Below are 18,625 nucleotides of genomic sequence, written 5' to 3' on the forward strand. Positions count from 1 at the left end.
AAGTGCATAGGAGGACTGCAGCTTTACAGTGTAGTGGGAATAGCAGTCATTGTCTTTTGCTTTGGAGACAGAATGTGAAGACTGTGAGGATCTAGCAGCACCTCTGTCTCAATTCTTGGTTTTCCACAGTACAGAAATCCAGACATTTTTCATGAAATTGAGAATGGCTGAGTGATATCCTCCAATGGGGGGTTGGAACTGGTCTCATTCAGTCCTAAATCAGTAAGCCTTCATTATTTTACTCAAATGCATATTTTTCTTCTAGGTGAATATACTATTATGACAGCCCATTTTCATCTGAAAAGAAAAATTGGTTATTTTGTCATCCAAACGTACCTTCCTTGCATTATGACTGTGATCTTATCGCAAGTGTCATTTTGGCTAAACAGAGAATCTGTCCCTGCTAGAACTGTCTTTGGTGAGTATCCCACTTTCTCCTAGAACACAGATAGGATCTTTGTGGCTTGTGGAAGTGATTTGCTCTAATAAAACCACAGTTCACTATTGTTTATTTCTGCTTGAGATGTTGTAAATCTTTTCTCATTCTCTTCTGGTTTAAACTCAAAATCAATTTAAAAGCCCTGTCTGGGCTGTTTTTGTAAAGTTATGACAGAAATTGGCCAATCAATTATGTGAAAATTAAGGACAGAAGATGGAAGAACCAGATTAGTGTGGTTTATGTTGGGTTTTTTCTACTTTGGTGGATGCTGGATGGTTTAGAAAAAAGACATATGGATTATCATACTTAATGTATACCCTAGCTATGCATTTGAAGCAGATATCACTTCAAGACATTTTGTTTATCTTTGTTGTAGGATGTTTATCTGGGAAAACCATGTAGAGGTTAATTAGTGACAATTATCTCTATTACCATCAAACAAATTAATATGACTTTGCATTTAGAAAATGTATATTTACTAAAGAAATTGTTATGGAAAAAGCCTTTGGGGTGTCATTAAATTACTTGGTTTATCCCTAGTTGGTTGCAGAAAATAAGCACTTTCTCAAGCAAATGTTGATGAAATACAAGATTTTTACCAGAAGAAAAACAAGGGGAGTGGGAACAGTTTATGAAGTAAAGCTTTTTTCAGCTATTTGAAAGGAGTCACTCTTCTGTACCAGCCCCCTGAAGTCAGTTGGCAGCCTTGTTCAAAAATCAGCTGAACAAGTTGTATGGAGAGAATATACGTAGTAGCATCACTTTGCTGACTTATTCTAGGTTTAACTGAGAGTTGAGTTTTTTGATCTTGGGGAAATCCTCCCACAGATGAAAGCATCGGCTGTTTGTCATTTATTGTCATATGGGAAAGGAGGAGCTACAGTCAAGGAAGCCAGTAACAGTCAATAATTTTAAACATACAATCTCTGTATAAGAAAACAAAATAAGTAATCTCACTTCATTCAGACAGTTGTAAACCTTGGGCTTGTGTTACCCTATAAATCCTTATTTAAATGCAGCTAGAACTAACCAGAATTCCATAGACTAAAACATCTGAGCATGAAGGCTTTCATTTTTTCATATTCTTTCAAACTGTGATATGCAAACATTGACTGACTTCATGTGGCCTTCTTAGGTATCCTGCTGAATTGGGACCTGCTCATAACTCATTTGGCATCCCATAAGGGTTAGCAAACTGATCTCTCATTCCTTTTTCTTTGCAGGAGTAACAACAGTCCTCACCATGACCACCTTAAGTATCAGTGCCCGTAACTCTTTGCCAAAAGTGGCCTACGCTACTGCAATGGACTGGTTTATAGCTGTTTGCTATGCCTTTGTATTTTCGGCATTGATTGAATTTGCAACAGTCAACTATTTCACCAAGAGGAGTTGGGCATGGGATGGCAAAAAAGCCCAGGAAGCTGCAAAAATCAAGGTGCTTAATTTATATTTTTTAAATATATAAAATAAAAAGCAGGTATTCAGTAGAGTTTAAATAACTGAAGGGTCAATTTTCAGCTTCTTTGTGAAAAAGGTATTTCATTTCCTCATGACATACCTTCCTGTAGAGGAAAATTTGCAAGGAAATATGGTGTCTTCCCTTCACAGAGATAAGACTACCAGTCCCTATCATCTGTATGAAGAGGACTGCTTACAGAAGCACATTGGGCATCGAGTACACAGGACGTAGGATTTCAGTGATCAGACTTCTGATAATAGTGGACATATACCATGAAACATATCTCTGCAGAGCAGTCCCTGTATGCTCTCCTAAATAAATAACAAAGCTCACATTAAGCTCCATGAGTCAGGGTCCCACCACAGTAAAAAAAGGAACCAAAGACTGGTTCTGTGAAAACACAAACTTTTGAGTTTCATGCTGAAATGAAACTTTTGGGATAGGACTGATTCTTAGTAAATCATCTCCTAGAGATCTCATACCCACAGGCATCCCAAAAGAGCCTACAAAGAGGCCAAGCTGGCAGGGGCAATGAGCCCTTCCCCGCACCCTTTGCAGCAGCTGGGGAAATGAGATTCCCATTTTGTCAGCTGTCATTGGGGCAGCGCCCTCTTCAGATGCCAGACCACATCTCACTGACCAAAGAAGCTGCTAATGCACATGCCAGGTGGGATGTGGGTCCGGCCAGTGAGTCTTAGCTTTCTCCCATAAGGGAAAGTCACATTTGAGTAAGGGTTACAAAATCAAAGGAAAAACATCTGTTTGATGACTGACTGTTGATTCTGACTTTGATAGTTGAAGTCAGAATAGCCAACAGGCATTAACGGGCATGCTTGAATATGGCGCTCAGCTTTTTGGGTCAGTCTCTTGAGAACATGTTTCCACTTTCTCTTCTTGTGGTATAACATGTTGTTCTTTACGCTGCAGAAAAAAGAGCGCAACTTGCTGGGAAATAAACCAACTAATACCTACAGCACCGGGAAGATGACTCCTGCACCAAACATGCCAAAGGACTCAGCCCCAGCTGTCATCTCAAACACTACATCTGCTCCACTGAAACCTGCAGAAGAAAAGCCTCCTGAAAGCAAAAAGACTTACAACAGCATCAGTAAGATTGACAAAATGTCCCGGATAATTTTTCCAGTGCTGTTTGGAACTTTTAACTTAGTTTACTGGGCCACATATTTGAATAGGGAGCCTGTTATTAAAGGTGCCAATTCTCCAAAATAAACTGAAGTACTCTGGAGCCACATGTGAGCCATACTTACAAAGCAGATGCTACCAAGGAAAATTTGAGATCCAGATGACTTTCTACATTTGGGCAATATTCTTCAGGAAATTTTTTGCATGTTTAATAATATGTACAAATAATATTGCCTTGATTGTTTCTACATGTAACCTCAGATGTTTTGGAGACAATTATATTACTTACAGCAACAGATCTTTATAAAAGATCAGAAGACATTGAACATGGCTTCTTTGCTGCTGAGTATCTTGCATTGATAGTTTACAAATAAAATAAGTTATATTTTTTAACTGTTCAAGTGTACTACATATCGTGGTTTTTATACTTCAGATGTACAGTCATACAAATATGGGCTTAACCTATATTTTACAGAAGAGCTCCACTATTGTCATCTGATAAGTTACTGAGTAACGCCAGTTGTAAATGTGCCAAAATTATTAAGTGTAGGGCTATGTTTGAGCACCTTTACCAGTTACAGGTAGTGCATTACTCCATAGACAAAACTGCTCAGCCCAATTTTCATTGGAAGTTTAATACAATGCAGTAAATCCTAATGGGACTATGATGATTTTCACTGCTTGAGACTCCTCTAGTTTGCAGTGAAGTAACACAGGGAGCAGGATGCTACTTATGTAAATAAAGATGATGGAATCTTGCCCTTAAATGAAAATACAAAGTTTGTTTGGATTTTGCATTCCAAAGAATTCTCTATAATGATTCTCAGTATTTATTCCAAAAATTAAGAATTATATTGCATGAAATTAACATAGATTAGGAACATATTTGTGCAAATAAAACTTCTAACAACAGCAGTAGACATTTTTATCAGGGTAAAGTAAATTATGTTTGGACATTTTTCCAAGAAGAAGACTGTGTTATATTAGCAGAGAATAGCAGAAAATAATTACAGTAATTCTGCAATAATTATTACTTGTTTCCCACTGCAAAAATCAATCAGCCAACACTAGAAAGCGTGATCAGAAAAAAAGATGTGCTTCATGAAAGCAAGGTGTTTCAGTGACAATATTGACAGAAAGGTCTTTGTACTGTCCATCTGAAACTTTTCTATAAAACGCCTTGCTGCTGACAATGTGTTTAGCTTTCACAATGAATGAGAAAATGCAGTCGGAGTTTTCAGCTCTTTCCTCATTGGCATCCTTTAATTGTTCCAGAAGCTTTTGTAATTAAATCTTAATGTTTAAATAAAAAATGCATTCAACATTTGATTTCAAATGTCATTCTTATACTGGTTGTCCTTTTAGAAAGACCAAAGAGCACACCACAGAAGCTGAAGAATTAACTGGAAAGCACACATGCACACAACTCGATCTCATGTGCACACATGGCATATCATCCCTGTTGCCCAGAAAGGGACATGCCTTGAATGAACACAGTGAATTGAGTTATTGCAGAATTTGGTGCTATCTTGCACTGGAGCAACAATCCCATGATCTTTTGGGGACAGAGGGGAGAGTTCATGCTTCACTTTGAGGTGAGGGTCTGGTCTAGAATTGGGGAGCTCTCTGGCTTCTTTTGTGTCTTCTCTTCAACCCTTTCATTCCTAAAAATTGCCAAGAAAAAAATCTCATATGTCTATTGTTTTTTGAAGCTTTTTTTTGTTTGATTCTGTGGAATGAGAAATTCATACATTCTTGAGGGCAATAGAGAAGCCATGGGACTGAGCAAGTGACTGGATGCTGATAAACAGGAGGAAGGGAGGGGGCACACCCATCTATCTATTCAGTGGTAGCTTGAGGTGAGGATGTGGATCTCTGTTTTCATGTTGCATGCCTCTGTGTCTTTCAGCAGCCGCACATCTCCTTGTTCATCATCCCCTTGGGGGATCCCTTTGGCCCTTCGGGGATCAAAAACTGAAAAATTGCAGTGCTTATTGCAAGGCAAAACTTTATAAATAAATCCCTTGGCTATTTCTTCAGGTGAGAAACTCGAAGAGTTACATGACTGAGTTTTGTGAATGAGAAACTCAGAGCCATCTTTGAGTAGCATCTTATTCAGGCCAGTTCTGGAGAAACTCTCCCCAGAGAGTTTCTGTACTTTGTTTTATCTGCTTACACCCAAGTCTGACTCCTACTCTGTATTACAGCATTATTTCCTGGTCTATTGCAGGACTCACTGAAAGGATCTCTAAATCTGATCTATTTTACTTACATGGAAAGTAATCTTCAACAAATATGGGTCTACCTGCAGCGTGTGCTTGTGCATGAACACTAGGTGTCCCATAGTCTGGAAGATGCTTCAATAAGCCAATACACTCCAGGCTGGAATACTTAAATGCTATTGCCTTGCATTATATCCTACCTCACAATTTAAATCTCTCCACAGTCAGTGGAACTCTTTGTGTGGGAGGTCACTACTCACTGAGATGTTACCTCAACTGTGGGAGATGGGAGCATTTTCCAGGTCCTGGCTCAACCAAAATATCTTGGCTTTGTCCTTCCTCAGGGTAAGGTGGTATCTGGATATGCATCAACTTCCTCTGGTATCCCCTGGAAGTAGCTTGGGCTTTTGGGAATGGAGTAAGCTGTTCATTGTCCCCAGCACGGGTGAACTAGGACCCTGCAGGACACAGCTACTTCACAGCCTAGTCATGGCCAAAGGGAGTAATAAACAGGAATTGCTTCTCATTGATTTTTTCATGTATGCTTTCATGAAAAAAGAGAAGTGAATCACAATTCAGCACTATAGGGGAAGTGTGTGCAGGCTGCTGCCAAATTTCCTTCCTTGCACCAATTAAGAATGAAAGAACAAGTCAAATACAATGGAAGAGATTTTAAATTTCTGATATTTGAGCTGTGCCAGCTTACTTCAAGGATGAATTTAAGCAACAGTGTATGTTCTAAAACTGAAGCCTCTTCTGTTATCTTGAGTTGTGTTCTGCTTTTTTCTAAATGGAATGTGCCCGCTGTGGAATAACTGAACATATTTACACAAAACTGAGGAAGTAATGATTTTATGAAATAATCTTGTCTTTCAAAAATTCTTGCTCAACATCTAAGGTAAACTGAAGAAAAATGAAACTATTTTGCTTTTCATTTTATGTAGAAAAGATGAATGTAGCACTTGCAGATTTTTTAAATCTGGAGATAAAGTTCTTTGTAATAAGGATGTATTTCCCTAATACCCTTACTTCTCAGATTGGAATTGACACTGAAATTATAAGATTGCTTAAGTCCTTTCTAACCTTTCCTATGTTTTTATGTCAGTACAAATACTTCAGTATGGTCATTGCATGGTGACTCTCAGATGACATCCTTTCTTTAACAAATTTGCATCTTCCACTATCTTGTTACAGACATTTGTTCATTTTTGAGAAGATAGAAAGATTGGAAGTTAGATTTTATGAAGTCCAAAGGACTTCTGAAGGATCGTCTAAGGATTACCCCTAATTTAGACTGAAGTGTAAGTGTCCCATTCTGTAATGTATTATTTCCTTTTCAGTGCCATCCTCAAAAACAATTATCACTTCTCACAATCATAATGTCTTAAAAGTTGCTGCTTAAATTAGTCCCTGGCTAAAAGCAAAGTAAAAAGTAAGAATATTGACTGAAAATACCAACTAATTTCACTTAGATGAATTTGGAGAGTTTTTGAGAAATCCTGATAGATTGCAATGGATGGACCAACAATGATAGGCTGGATTTGTAGGTAGGAAAAGTAGCACACAGAGGGCAACCACCCACTATAACTTAACACATAAGTGATAATAAATGTTGGAGCCAGCCACCCAAGGCAGTTTTGGCTGCAGTGGATCTGGGCTCAGTTCTTCATTCACTGGGAACTGGTGTTTTTTGATGTTTTCAGGACAGCTGCTCAAGGGTAGCCTGGCCCCAGAGGAGCAGCCCTGCCTGCCCTGGATGTCCATGATTCTGCCAGAAGTCTACACAAATCTGTTGAAAAGCTGCAGCATGCATCAGGAGGGATTCTCCCTATCCTGCCCATGAACCAGAGAGCAGAGATCGTTGTGTTGAAGGACAGAACTGAGAGCACACAGAAATTGTCAGGACCTCTTGAGGTTCAACTTCCTACCTAAAGGCTCCAGCAGGAGCAACAGAGACCTTCTGTCAGAATAAACTGGCTCAAGCCTCTTAGAAATCTCTAATAAGCCTTCAGCTGGAGCACTCCAGGAGCTGTAGGAAATGGATTTCAGGTCCTTCCTTCTTTGTCTCAGAGCAGCCCCAGTTCCCTTCTGTGCTTCTCATGGTATATAGGTAGCACTGGGGTGCCAGGAAAACCACCAGTAGGGCTCTCCTTCAACGCTGAATCTCAGAAAATTCAGGTGCCTAAACTGTTCAGTGCTTGAGACAGGGTTCTAGCAAGTGAGGAATTTGATCCATGAGTCCTATTCCCTTCTTTGGCATTTCCCCCCTTATTTATGCTAGCTAGCTCCCTGCACAGCTACTTTCAGAGACTCATACTTCCCCATTGCACAGGACATACCACAGAGGTTTCCCTCAGGTTGAAAAGATAGTTGCCCTCTGTGAAAGTTCAGTGAAAGGTAAGTTAAAATGTGAATGCATTTGGTTGTGCTGGAGAATATTACTGAGAACATTAACATTTTACTATCATTAAATGGCATGATAAACTGTTCTTTTGTTAAAACCCGTGCTGGATCATAATGACCCTTACCTGAATATACAACTTGAAAGGCTCAGCAAAGGCAGAAAGTGTGCCTAAAAGTAAAATAAAAGGATGTGAGTATGAAGAGGAGGAGCAGAAATGAACGAGGCAATGAACGAGGTGTAATGAAGAGTGGTGCTAAAGTATCCCTTTGGCATTAACACACCGAGGACAGCGGAAAGAAAATCTTAAACATCACCTTTTTTCTTACAGCCTGAGGAGAAGGAGTCAATAACCAATGAACCATATTGCTCCGATCGAGCTTTGGGGATTTCTGACACTCTGCAAGGAAAGAGGGGACACTGTGAGGGTCTTTCTCCAGGTCTGAGTGACTCGATGGTCACATAGAGTTCCGGTCACGGCGCAGGGGTAACCGAGCGCTCTGCCGCCGGCTGGAGGCAGCGCGGGGTGGGAGACCCGGCCCGATCCCTCGCGCTTCCCGCTGCCGCCGCCAGAGGATCCCGGCACCGCGGCAGGATGCGCTGAGGGCGGGATGGGGCTGGCGGGCGAGGAAGAGGCGGAGCGGTTCCCGACGGAGCCACCGCAGCGGGGAAGCCACTCCCGGCTCCCTCCCATCCCCCCGGGGGTCCCCGCGGAGCAGGGCCGCCGAGAGCGGGGATGCGGAGCTGTACCTGCCCTCGCCATTTCCCATCGTAAATCGCCGCCGGCGTGTCTCTCCTCTGGGTCTTTCTGCTGCCTACTATCTGGCTCACTCGTGCCGCCCACCCAGGAAGTGGCAGAGGCACGGCGGCCCCCAACCGCCCCCTCCCGCTGGCGGCGAAGCGAGCTCCCCCGGCCCGGGCCACCGCAGCCTTCGATGCTGCAGCACCGCCCCAGCTCTTCGCGCTGCTGGGCTCCCCGACAGGGTTGCCGAGGCCGGGCTAAGCTTTTATTTATTCAAATTGAGTGCGCGTGTGAATACACACATTTTTCTATATGGCCAGCGCAGGGGAAACCCCTCCTTGCATGACGGGCGCTTCCCGTCCTTGCTTTCCAAACGCGCGGGCGCTGCGAGCCGGGACGTGGGCACTGCGACCTGGGAGCCCTAAATGATATTTGCATAAGCAGCAGCCTTCAAGAAACCTTCAAGTGCCTGCTGTCCGTCGCCGTGCGGCGGTACCAAACCCCTTGCAGCCGGGACTCCCCGGCGCTGGCGGGACTTTCTCGGCTCGCTGGGAGGCGGCGGCTCCCCTGTTCGCCCGTCCCGCCTCCCGCCCGCCCCACAGCGCCGGTGCTCCCGCAAACTTCACACCAGAGGATCGCCGTGCTGCTTAACCGTCAGCATAGCTATTCCTGGTGAAAGCCAGGCAACTCCCGTGCATTCGCCCTCCGTTCCCTTCCTCATTTTCTCAGGGCAGCAGGCGGCCTGGCTTCCACCCGCATTTCTCTGCTGGTGACGGAAAAGAGCACAAGCCTTGCAACAAAAGATTATTAGCAATTCACCGTAACTGCAATTAGACAAAGTAAACACTGCTGTATAATCTAGTAAAGAGGCGTTTAGGTTGGAAATAAAAAACCCAACAAAACCCTAAAGGTTGAAAGAAAACCCCTAAAGTGAATAACAGAGTTAATTGCCTGACTCACGACAGATTTTCCTTAAGCTGTGTCGTTCCTTCTAAAATCTACTTCGGGAACAGAACTCTCTATAGCTAGCTCTTCTAGGCATCATGTAGGAGTTATTCCAGAAGCAAGACTGCATCTTCTAGAAGATTTTTTTAATATATTAAACAGTTAAAAACGAGTCCTCCAGAACATGGAAGTTATGTCTAAGGGAAAAGGAGACAGAGATTTGCACTCCCGCGATTTCTGATCACAAGAAAGCAGTGACTCGCTGTACTTCTGGCAGAGGTTTTTGTTTTCAAATTACCATTACGTAAGTGAAATTTTGTCACTCCCCATTCTGAAAACAAAGGGGAATATTCCAATTACCCTGATGCCGGTGCAAAGCTCCACATACCTGAAGAGAACTGAGTCGCTAAAAATTAGATCTGTGCTGTTCCTACTGAAGTAGAAAGACAAAGCTTGTCCAAACTCAAACTAATTTTGCCCTGAATACACTTAATTGTTGTCTCATTTCCAAGTTCTCACAGAAGAAAAACCTGATTTACTCCAAAGTTCACAATGTACACATAAGTCCATGTAATCTGCTCTACGGGATCGTGTAGACCTCTTCTTTTCTCCGTGTATACATTTTTCTGGCATACCTTGTGCATATAAACGTGTATTTATGCATTTGTATAGTGCATGCAAACTTCCTGCATACATCCACCTAGATACCGAAACACACTGCCTATCTGTCCGTGTAAGCAGCCGCACCGATTACACGGATCTGCGCCTGTGTGTACATCGGGATGCCCGTCGCTCCGATCACCCCGAGACCAGCACCCGACCCCTCTCCCTCCTTCTGAAGAGAGCACCTCCAGCCTCGGGCGGTGGGGGGGACTTTCGGCAAGTAATTGTGGCGTTTGGGCATGAGGGCACCCCGCAAAACAGCACAGGGATCCTTCCACCGGCCACCCTGTCTGGGGCGTCGGGCTGGTGATGTCGGGGAGAAGTCCCAGCTACCGGGTTTGCTGCTCCCCCTCTCTTGTGTGCGTGTGTGTGCGCCCGCTGGGGCGGGGGCAGGGTTCACTTCCCGACTCCTCTAGTTGCCGGCGGGGCGGGAACCTGTTGGGCAGGGAGCGGGGACGAGGTGCTCTCCGATGCGGGGAGGCCCCCGGCAGCGCTCCGGTGCCGCGCTGCGGGGCTGGCTGCGGGCAGGCGCTCCGCGGGGGGAGCAAGGTGCGCCCCTTCCCCCCGCCCCTGCCCGCCCCCCTCCCGGCCCGGCCCGGTCCGGCCCGCCCCGCGGCACCCGCGGCCCGGCGGGGCCCGGGCTGCTCCGCGCTGTGCACCGCCCGGGGGGCACGGCCAGCGCCAGCCCGGGCAGCGGGAGAGGCCGCGCCGCTGCGCCCGGCAAGTGGCTGCCGGCAAAGGGGACGCGCCGCAGCTCCGTGCCCGCTGAACACCTGTCAGCCCGCGGAGCCTGATTTATACCTGGCTTCTCCGCTGGGGATTTCCCCCCTCGTTCCACTTCTGCTTTTTTTTTTTTTTTTTTTTCTCTCGCCTCCCCCCTCCCTTCTCGGAGCGTTGTGGAAGAGAGTGTTTTCTTCAGGGTATTAAGCTGAGAATACAGAAGAGGAGAGGCTCAGACCTTTACCTCATTGCCTCATTCTCCCTTCCATGTGAACATTCTGCAACGTTTCCTTCATCCTGCCGCACCTCTCACCTGGCCAGCGCTGTCCGGACCATGTCCGTTAAGCTCCTGCCGGTTTTCTTCCTCCTCTCAGTGTTCCACGCTTGGTAAGTCTGCGCTCCCCTCGCCTCCCTCCAGCCCCTCTCCTCTCTGCACTGGGGCTGGAGGGCTGAAGTCCCATTTGCCGGAGTTTGCACAATATTCGGCACCCAGGAAGAACAGTGGGCTCTCCCCACCTTCTTCCGCGCCGTGGCGGGGCTCTATTCCCAAACACGGCTTACCCCGCTTCCATCCCGGGACCCGCCTGGCTCCGCGGTGCTCCCGGGGCGGTGGCACCGCCGCTGTCCCTTCCCGGCCCCGCGTGAAGCCGGAGGTTGCCCGCGAGGGCCCTGTCCTGAGCCAGCCCGGCAGAAAGTTTCCCCCTCGGGCGACTGCGGCACCCGGTGGGACGGTGGCTGGAGCTGTCCGGGCTCCCCTCGCGGCCCCGGCTTTCCTCCACGCCACCCTCGGGGGATCCGCAGGCGGGGCGGGCGTGAGGAGGGAGAGGGTGAACCGCGGGATGCTTGACCCCCTGCTCCCCGCTTCAGGGCCGGGAAGGGTCTGCCCGACGGGGGTCCATTATCCGCTGTTAGAGGCCAGAGGGGCACAGCCGGCAGCGTCAGCCCTGACCTTTTGGATTTCGGTCCTTTTGGTTGTCCGAGGATGTCGTACACCCTCACAGAATAACCCAGGCAAAGGGGTCAGCTCAGCTCCCCCCCACGAAGGAACCACCACAAACCAGGCTACAGGCATGCTCAAAGGCATGTCCCTGTCCTTGGCAGCATGCCCCACACCTGAGTGGTGTCTCTCCTAAATCCCCACAGGAACTAGAGGATGCTTCCTGCCAGCCTCCACAGCAAGTGTGGGACACACCTATTGCAGGAAATAAACCCTTTCCTGACAGCCTCTCGGAGTTTTCTAGACTTCTTCCCTATGCACAGTTTCTTCTCTGTCGCCTTACAGAATCAAAACTGATGAAGAACTGGGGAAAGGCATATAGCCTTTCTTCCTTCCTAGTTTGAGACCGACTTGTCATCACCCTATAGTTATTTCTCTGGATCACAGGAATGTGATAGGAATTGGCAGTCACCAGTAGGGTTACAAGAGAAAAATACAATGTCAAGGGCCTTGAAGGAGCACTATGCCTTAACTATGTAGAGGCAAGCATTGGAAGTGAAATAATAACTTCTTAAGGAAGAAAGCAAAAAAGCTTGAAAAATATGTGTCTAGTGTATTAGTCTGATCCACTGTGAAACCTCTCCCACCTCCAGTCTTAATCTAGAAGACAGGTAGGGATTTAAATGGTTTGAAGGTACTTTCTAGGAAAGAAGCTGCTAGAGTGAGGGGATCTAAAAGGTCTGCTTAGTTAGACTCTTGTTAGTGACTTGTTTTAAAGCAGCATCTCCCTGAAATAGGAATCGTGATACTACCTGAACTCAGTTCTCATTTCCAGGTGCAGTCTGAATGCCTGTGGTAAAGTTGTGGTGGCTGCAGCAAAAAAAGACATGACTTGTCCTTCTTTGCTATCAGCAATTCAGCACCACTGCAGAGCTTCAGCTCAGAAATATCAACCATGTATGTTCGGAGATGATACCTCCTTTCAGAATGGTTCTGTAACAGCAGTATTAAAACACAGGGCTTATCATGAATCTGATGGAAAAAAAAAATCTCCCAAAATCCTCTCGAGTTTTTTTTTCAATCCTCATTGGGTGAATTATCAAAAAAAAAAAAAAAAAAGTCAAGTTTTTAGAAAATAGAGCCCAATAACAGAAAAGTAGTGGTTGTCTATTCAAAATTTTGTCCTAAGTATTCTCTATTTTTACAACTCAGTTATATGAGCTCTCTGAAGAAAATCCCCAGGGTCTAGGTTTAAAAATTATTTTTTTTATAGAAATTGTGCCTACAGCAATTGCAAATTGTGAGGTCGTGTTAAGTGATTCATGGTTAATCTTTAGGGGCATATTGGCTATAAAGCAGTTTCAGTTTAAAGTTTCATTACATTCTCAAATAGTGGTCTTCAAGCAATGTGAGGGCTGATGCTCTGTGATTAAATTTTTTTATTTGTATCAGGTTGTTTTATGTTCACATAGAGTATTTATCAAGTCTTCTGGACATCTGAGGTATTTTAAAATACACTAGTGTCATTATGGAGAAAAAGAGAGGGAGAGAAAGAAAGTTGCACAGATGTGTGTAGCACATCCCATGAACAAACAAGGCTGGTTCCTGTCATTCTCCACTCACATCATTATTGACATTTATGTAAAAATGTTGCAAAATGATATCATATCCCCTGGGTAATTGCAGGTTGAAATAACACATTATTCCTTCCATAGGTTCCACCACTGAGGTTATCTTTTCTCCTAATAACTTCATCTCAGTCTGTCATAGATTTTCTCCAGTGAGAGGCATCAAACAGATTTGGTTTCTAAGATACCAATAGATAGATCTGATGAAGATATAATCTTCAAATCAACATTTTAAAGTCCGTTCACAAAAAGCCGCACAAATGAAATTAGTCTTGTGTGAAAATATCTCTTGCTGTGATTTCTGGCCAAACTGTAGTTTTACCACATTTGCATTAATATACCCTTAAAATAAACATAATCCACCTATAAAGGAATAAAGTTGCTACTCTAGGTGTAGTACTGTTTTTTAAAAAAAGTTACTAAAGCTGGAGGGAAATGCAGATTAATTTATGCAATGTGTTTGTGTGCTTGTGATAATCCATCTCAAATTCAAGGAATGAGCTCTTAATTCTAAGCCTTGTAATACATTAAACTCTGAAATTCATGCACTGAGAATATAATTATTTATTAATAGGATAAAATGATCAGGAAGCCTTAACAGATCTGAATTTTTAATACTCTTATTAGCCTTTGTGCAAGAGATGAATCAGTTGTCTTGATGTATTAATAAAGTAATACTGCAGATGTTCACTCTTTGTAAAGTATATTGTAAACTAGTCAGAATAGGTTCATTAAAATATAGGATATAAAATACTACTCTGATAGCTGTATTATCTGCTATAGTATAACTTTTTGAAGACACTTCCAGAAGACAATTTCTAAACAATTGTCATTCATGACCCATCCACAGATACCCAAAAATTGTTAATGGGAAAATCCTGTTGCACCTGTTGCATCCTGCTGCAACCTGTTGCCTCCTATTTTAGTAATGTAAAATAATATCTATTTGTTTCGTTTGTTTTGCAGTTCTAGAAAGGTTGAAGAGGATGAATATGAAGATGGAACAACTAACCAAAAATGGGTTTTAGCTCCAAAAACGCAAGACACAGATGTGACTCTCATACTAAACAAGCTGTTGAGAGAGTATGACAAAAAGCTGCGGCCAGATATTGGAAGTAAGTACTTCTTTCTGTACAAGTGAGGATAAGCTTCTCTGAGTGCAGAGTAGACATGTTACTATATTCTGGAAGTGTACACGAATATCTGGAGAAGTGTAGATTAAGTTTTTTGGCTGAAATTGATTTTTAAGTCAGTATTTTAAAAATGCTAATTCTCACAAGGAAATCTGGCAGTAGCTTAGGGTCCTAAAATCTGGTTGGTTTGTACAGTTTGTGTAAGGATATGGAAGGGCTAGTCCTTACGTATTCAGAAGGTCTTTGGCAGAGGAAGGAACACACCTCTTTAATCATCCAGTCCATGCTGAAAAATCTCACACTCTGAGAAGTAAGCAAAACCTCAGCATATTAAAACAAAAAGTAGGACACGGCAAGAGAAGACTGTGCACCTATTCTCTTCAAAATATGATCCTGAAAGGTCCTTAGTGCTGTTCCTTAAGGCACTGGGATTTGCCTGTGTATAGGGCAACCCCAGAGATGATCTCCCAGCAGACATCTCCAAAAGAAATTCTATAGAATCAGTGTCTTGTGGTCATCACTACTACATATAAGTATAAAATTTAATTCAGAGCCTGTAGGTACCTGCATATTACCATCTTGGGCTATTTTATTGTTTTAACTTGTATAATGAGGTTTCAAACCAGTTGTGGGGTTTTTTTTTGTTTGTTGTTTTTTTTTTTTGTTGTTGTTTTTTTTCTTTGGTTTTTTTTGTTGGTTTTTTTTTTGTTTGTTTGTTTGTTTTAGTGCTCCACCTATTGTAGTTATGCCCTTTTTCCCACTTTACACCCCTAGAGCATAATGGCTGTAGCATAACTGCTGCTCAGTTTGTCCACAGCAAATTTGTATGACAGAAATCAGAAAGAATTTGTCATTTATATTTACTGTACCTTGCATGTGCTTCAGAACAAACTGAGAATGGGGAATACTCAAAACAATCACCTAATATATTGCTTTTCCTAAATATTTGCAGGGATTAGACAGAGAATTCCTACCACTGATTATAAGTGTAATTATTGTTTGCTGATGGCACATGTATTGATATGCTTTCTAGGTGATACCTTTGGATCAGTTTAGAGGGAAGTAAGAGCTCTGTATATGTATTCATCATTACAATTATTACGGTCTCATAGCTACACAATAATGCAACAGTTGCAGAAAAAAAAAAAGAGACTATCCTGTGGTATTAAAAAAAGGGTCAGTTTAGGTTTTTTTGTAGCTATTACTTTGATTTTCCGTAGTATTTACAAAGATCATATTTGATAGGTGTGCCTGCTTTTATCACAAAGTGACATTTATCTCTCTCTACTTAGTTGGTCATACTGGATTTAGCTATCTTTAATATCTGATGGAGAGGTGCTTTAACATACTTTCCCACCCATATCAACATCCGAAAGACAGTCTCAGGCAAATTTTTTTTATTTATTTTGTACACTGTGTCCTCAGATTGCTGACTTAAGGCAGAGTGAATTACATTATGCTTATGTGGGGCAAAGTAATCATTCAAAGTCCCCATCTCAGTTGCTATAAAATCAGTAGAGATCAGACATATCTTACAGCACTGGGAAGTCATTGTTACCAAAATAATTCCTTTTGTGTCTCCACAACATTTTGTAAATCCTGTTTTAGAAAAAGGAGTCAAATTACACAGCTCCTCATATATCAAAACAGATTTTCCAGTTCTCAACTACATCTATTTCTATCAAGCATCTTGGTCCTAGGCCATTTTTTTGTCTTTGATAGCAATCTGGCTATTTCAGAACCTGAGCTGAGTGTTGTTCAAATGCTACAGAAGTTAGTTCATCTCTGCTTCCTCCCTTGGTCCCTCTTTGCACCTCTCCTACCTTTGATGCAGATAAATAACATTGCCCTTTTGAAGTTGCAGAGCTGTCGCATTTGGCAAGGAGAACACAAGGGGAATGCTAGAGAATCAGGCATTACAGATAGCTTCCCTGAATAGCTGGCTGGTGCCTCACACACAAGCACATCTTCCATTCCATCTGGGAGCCAGTTATCCTCCTAATAGGGTGGTTGACATGTCCTGGCAACAGAATTGTCTTGCTGCCTTGAAGGTCTCAGTATTAATACAAATGCTTTAAAGAATTATACATACCAGCTAGAGGACCAGGAAAAAAAGGTAATGTGCCAGGTAACATAGACTATACAATATGAAAATGCGTGTTTTGGAAATTAGAGGAAGCGTGGAGTGAACCAGTAGAAGAAGAGAGAATTCTCAGAATCAAGCAGAAGTTCAGCCAATACTGGGGGTTAAATCCAGGACTCATATGCAATCACCTACTCACTAGGGCCTTTACATTAGCATGGGACTGCTGGGAAGTAAGTTGTCTGACCCAGAGGACAGGGACACTCACCATTTCATGTCACACTGCTCTTCACTCAGTTTTTCAATCCTTTATTGCAAAACCACTATTTCTAACAGTGTGTAGCTTTAGCTGTGGTCCTGAGGAAATGATCTTTGTTCTGAATGCAGTCAGAAAGGCCCAGGAAATACTTTGCACTTTCTAAGGTTAGGATTGCCAGTTTCAGATCACTTGGGAAGACACTTCTGCAACCAAAAACCATAGAGAAAAGGAGAAGACTGTGGTGAATACAATGTATCAAAGTGCATGCTGGCACAGGCAATGACTTCTCTGTGGTTTTTCATTCTTCTCAGGGCAACTGATATTTTGGCTGGCTCAAAATAAAGACCTGCCTGGTACAGGCATATTCTGAGTGCCCCTTTGCCGTACTGTGGGCACTGCCATTGTCAGCAAGCACATCTCCTCCAGGCCAGCAGTACAGCCATCAGTGAGGGAGCTGTGAACACTTAGCTACCCTCTTTCCTACCTACTGTCACCCAAGCATGTCTAAACCACTTTAAGGAGTGTAGGTCACTGCTTGGATGCAAGGCTAGGACTTTTTTCCCCCCCTCATCCTGGCCTATACTTGGCCTCAACTTCCACGTAAATGACTGCTGCTCAGATCAGAAGCAGAATCTACACTCAGCACTTCAGGCATCACTTGCAAGGTTCCAAGCCAGGATTTTTAAAGAGTGGATTGAACAAACTAAATATTAGGCAAAAGAGCTAACCTGTGAAGGCTATTAGCAAAGTGATGCCTTAACAGGACCTGTCTCACTAAGAGGGAATTTCCTTTGATCTTTGGAAACAAAGCAGTGTTCTACCAGCAGGGGAATGCCTGACTGCATCCCCTGTGGCCACACACTTGGCAGATTTCTTATCTCCATGAATATTATAGCTTTTGAGTGCTTTTATTTTATTGGTGGCATTTGGAAAGTTTCCATTACACCTCAAAAAATACATGCTTTTTTGAATTAAAAAAAAAAAAAAAGAAAGAGAGCACTTTATACTGAACAGCTAATAAGAGTGTACTGATTAGATCAAAAAGAAAAGTGTTTTATGATGTAAAGCATCTTTTCACCTATTTTTTTACCAGCTACAATTATAGATCTGAGATACTCAGGTCTCTTGTGTGGTATGAAAGGCACCAATCCTAGAACAAAACTAAACCAATTCAGACCTATGAGGGTCTTAACATCTCTTCCATAGTCAGGTATTCTGTGTTTTGTTTCAAAGGGCTTTGAAGTGAAGACCTGTTTAATGGAAATGTATAATTTTCTACGTGAAGTAAGACTTGCTACCATGCAAGTCACATTGATTTAAATCCTGAAATTTAGTAGGACCAGGTTCTGGCCCTGAAATTTTACTTTCTCTCTATTAATAAAATGAAAAGAGAAATATGAGGCAAACCAACTGGGCACAGAACAGAATGATGATAATTACAGCTAAAAAAATCTCAGTTTCATTTAGATTCTAGTGATAAACAAGATTTTTGTCATAGCTCGTTTTTATTTCTTTGATTGGTAGGTCTAAAATTTAAATTACAATAAAAATCCCATCACACAAAAAAACAAAAACAAACAAAAGAAAACCCAACAATGAAAAAAACACAGCTTCCTTCAAAGTCAGTTTACTTTAATTAAATCTTCCCTCTCACCTTCCTTAGTGGACAGCTTAGACCACAACAAAGTTATGGAAAAGAAAAGCTACCTTCAAAACCCTACATGGTTTCAAGCTTAGCTTCATATGGAATACAATTTGACTTAAACAGAAAATTTGTAACAAAGTGGAAAGTTTTCCAGTCACATTCCCTGAGTGAGCTTATGTGTGGAAACTAATATGCTGTCTTTTTCT

At 42.8% G+C, this 18,625-nt stretch overlaps 2 protein-coding genes across 2 annotated transcripts in view; both read left to right on the plus strand.

The window, feature by feature from the left end:
- Window positions 1-4,370, plus strand: part of GABRA5 (gamma-aminobutyric acid type A receptor subunit alpha5) — a 55,767-nt gene extending 51,397 nt beyond the window's left edge. The window contains exons 8-10 of the mRNA XM_053934661.1: window positions 266-418; window positions 1,663-1,874; window positions 2,826-4,370. Of these exons, the coding sequence (XP_053790636.1) occupies window positions 266-418; window positions 1,663-1,874; window positions 2,826-3,128 (668 nt within the window). The 3' untranslated portion in view covers window positions 3,129-4,370. The remainder of the gene's footprint in view (window positions 1-265; window positions 419-1,662; window positions 1,875-2,825) is intronic.
- A 6,698-nt stretch (window positions 4,371-11,068) lies between these two features.
- Window positions 11,069-18,625, plus strand: part of GABRG3 (gamma-aminobutyric acid type A receptor subunit gamma3) — a 286,706-nt gene continuing 279,149 nt past the window's right edge. Inside the window, exons 1-2 of the mRNA XM_053934678.1 lie at window positions 11,069-11,121; window positions 14,266-14,414. Coding sequence (XP_053790653.1) covers window positions 11,069-11,121; window positions 14,266-14,414 — 202 coding nt within the window. The remainder of the gene's footprint in view (window positions 11,122-14,265; window positions 14,415-18,625) is intronic.

This window comes from Vidua chalybeata, chromosome 2 (genome assembly GCF_026979565.1).
Source record: "Vidua chalybeata isolate OUT-0048 chromosome 2, bVidCha1 merged haplotype, whole genome shotgun sequence".
Taxonomy (NCBI): Eukaryota; Metazoa; Chordata; class Aves; order Passeriformes; family Viduidae; genus Vidua; species Vidua chalybeata.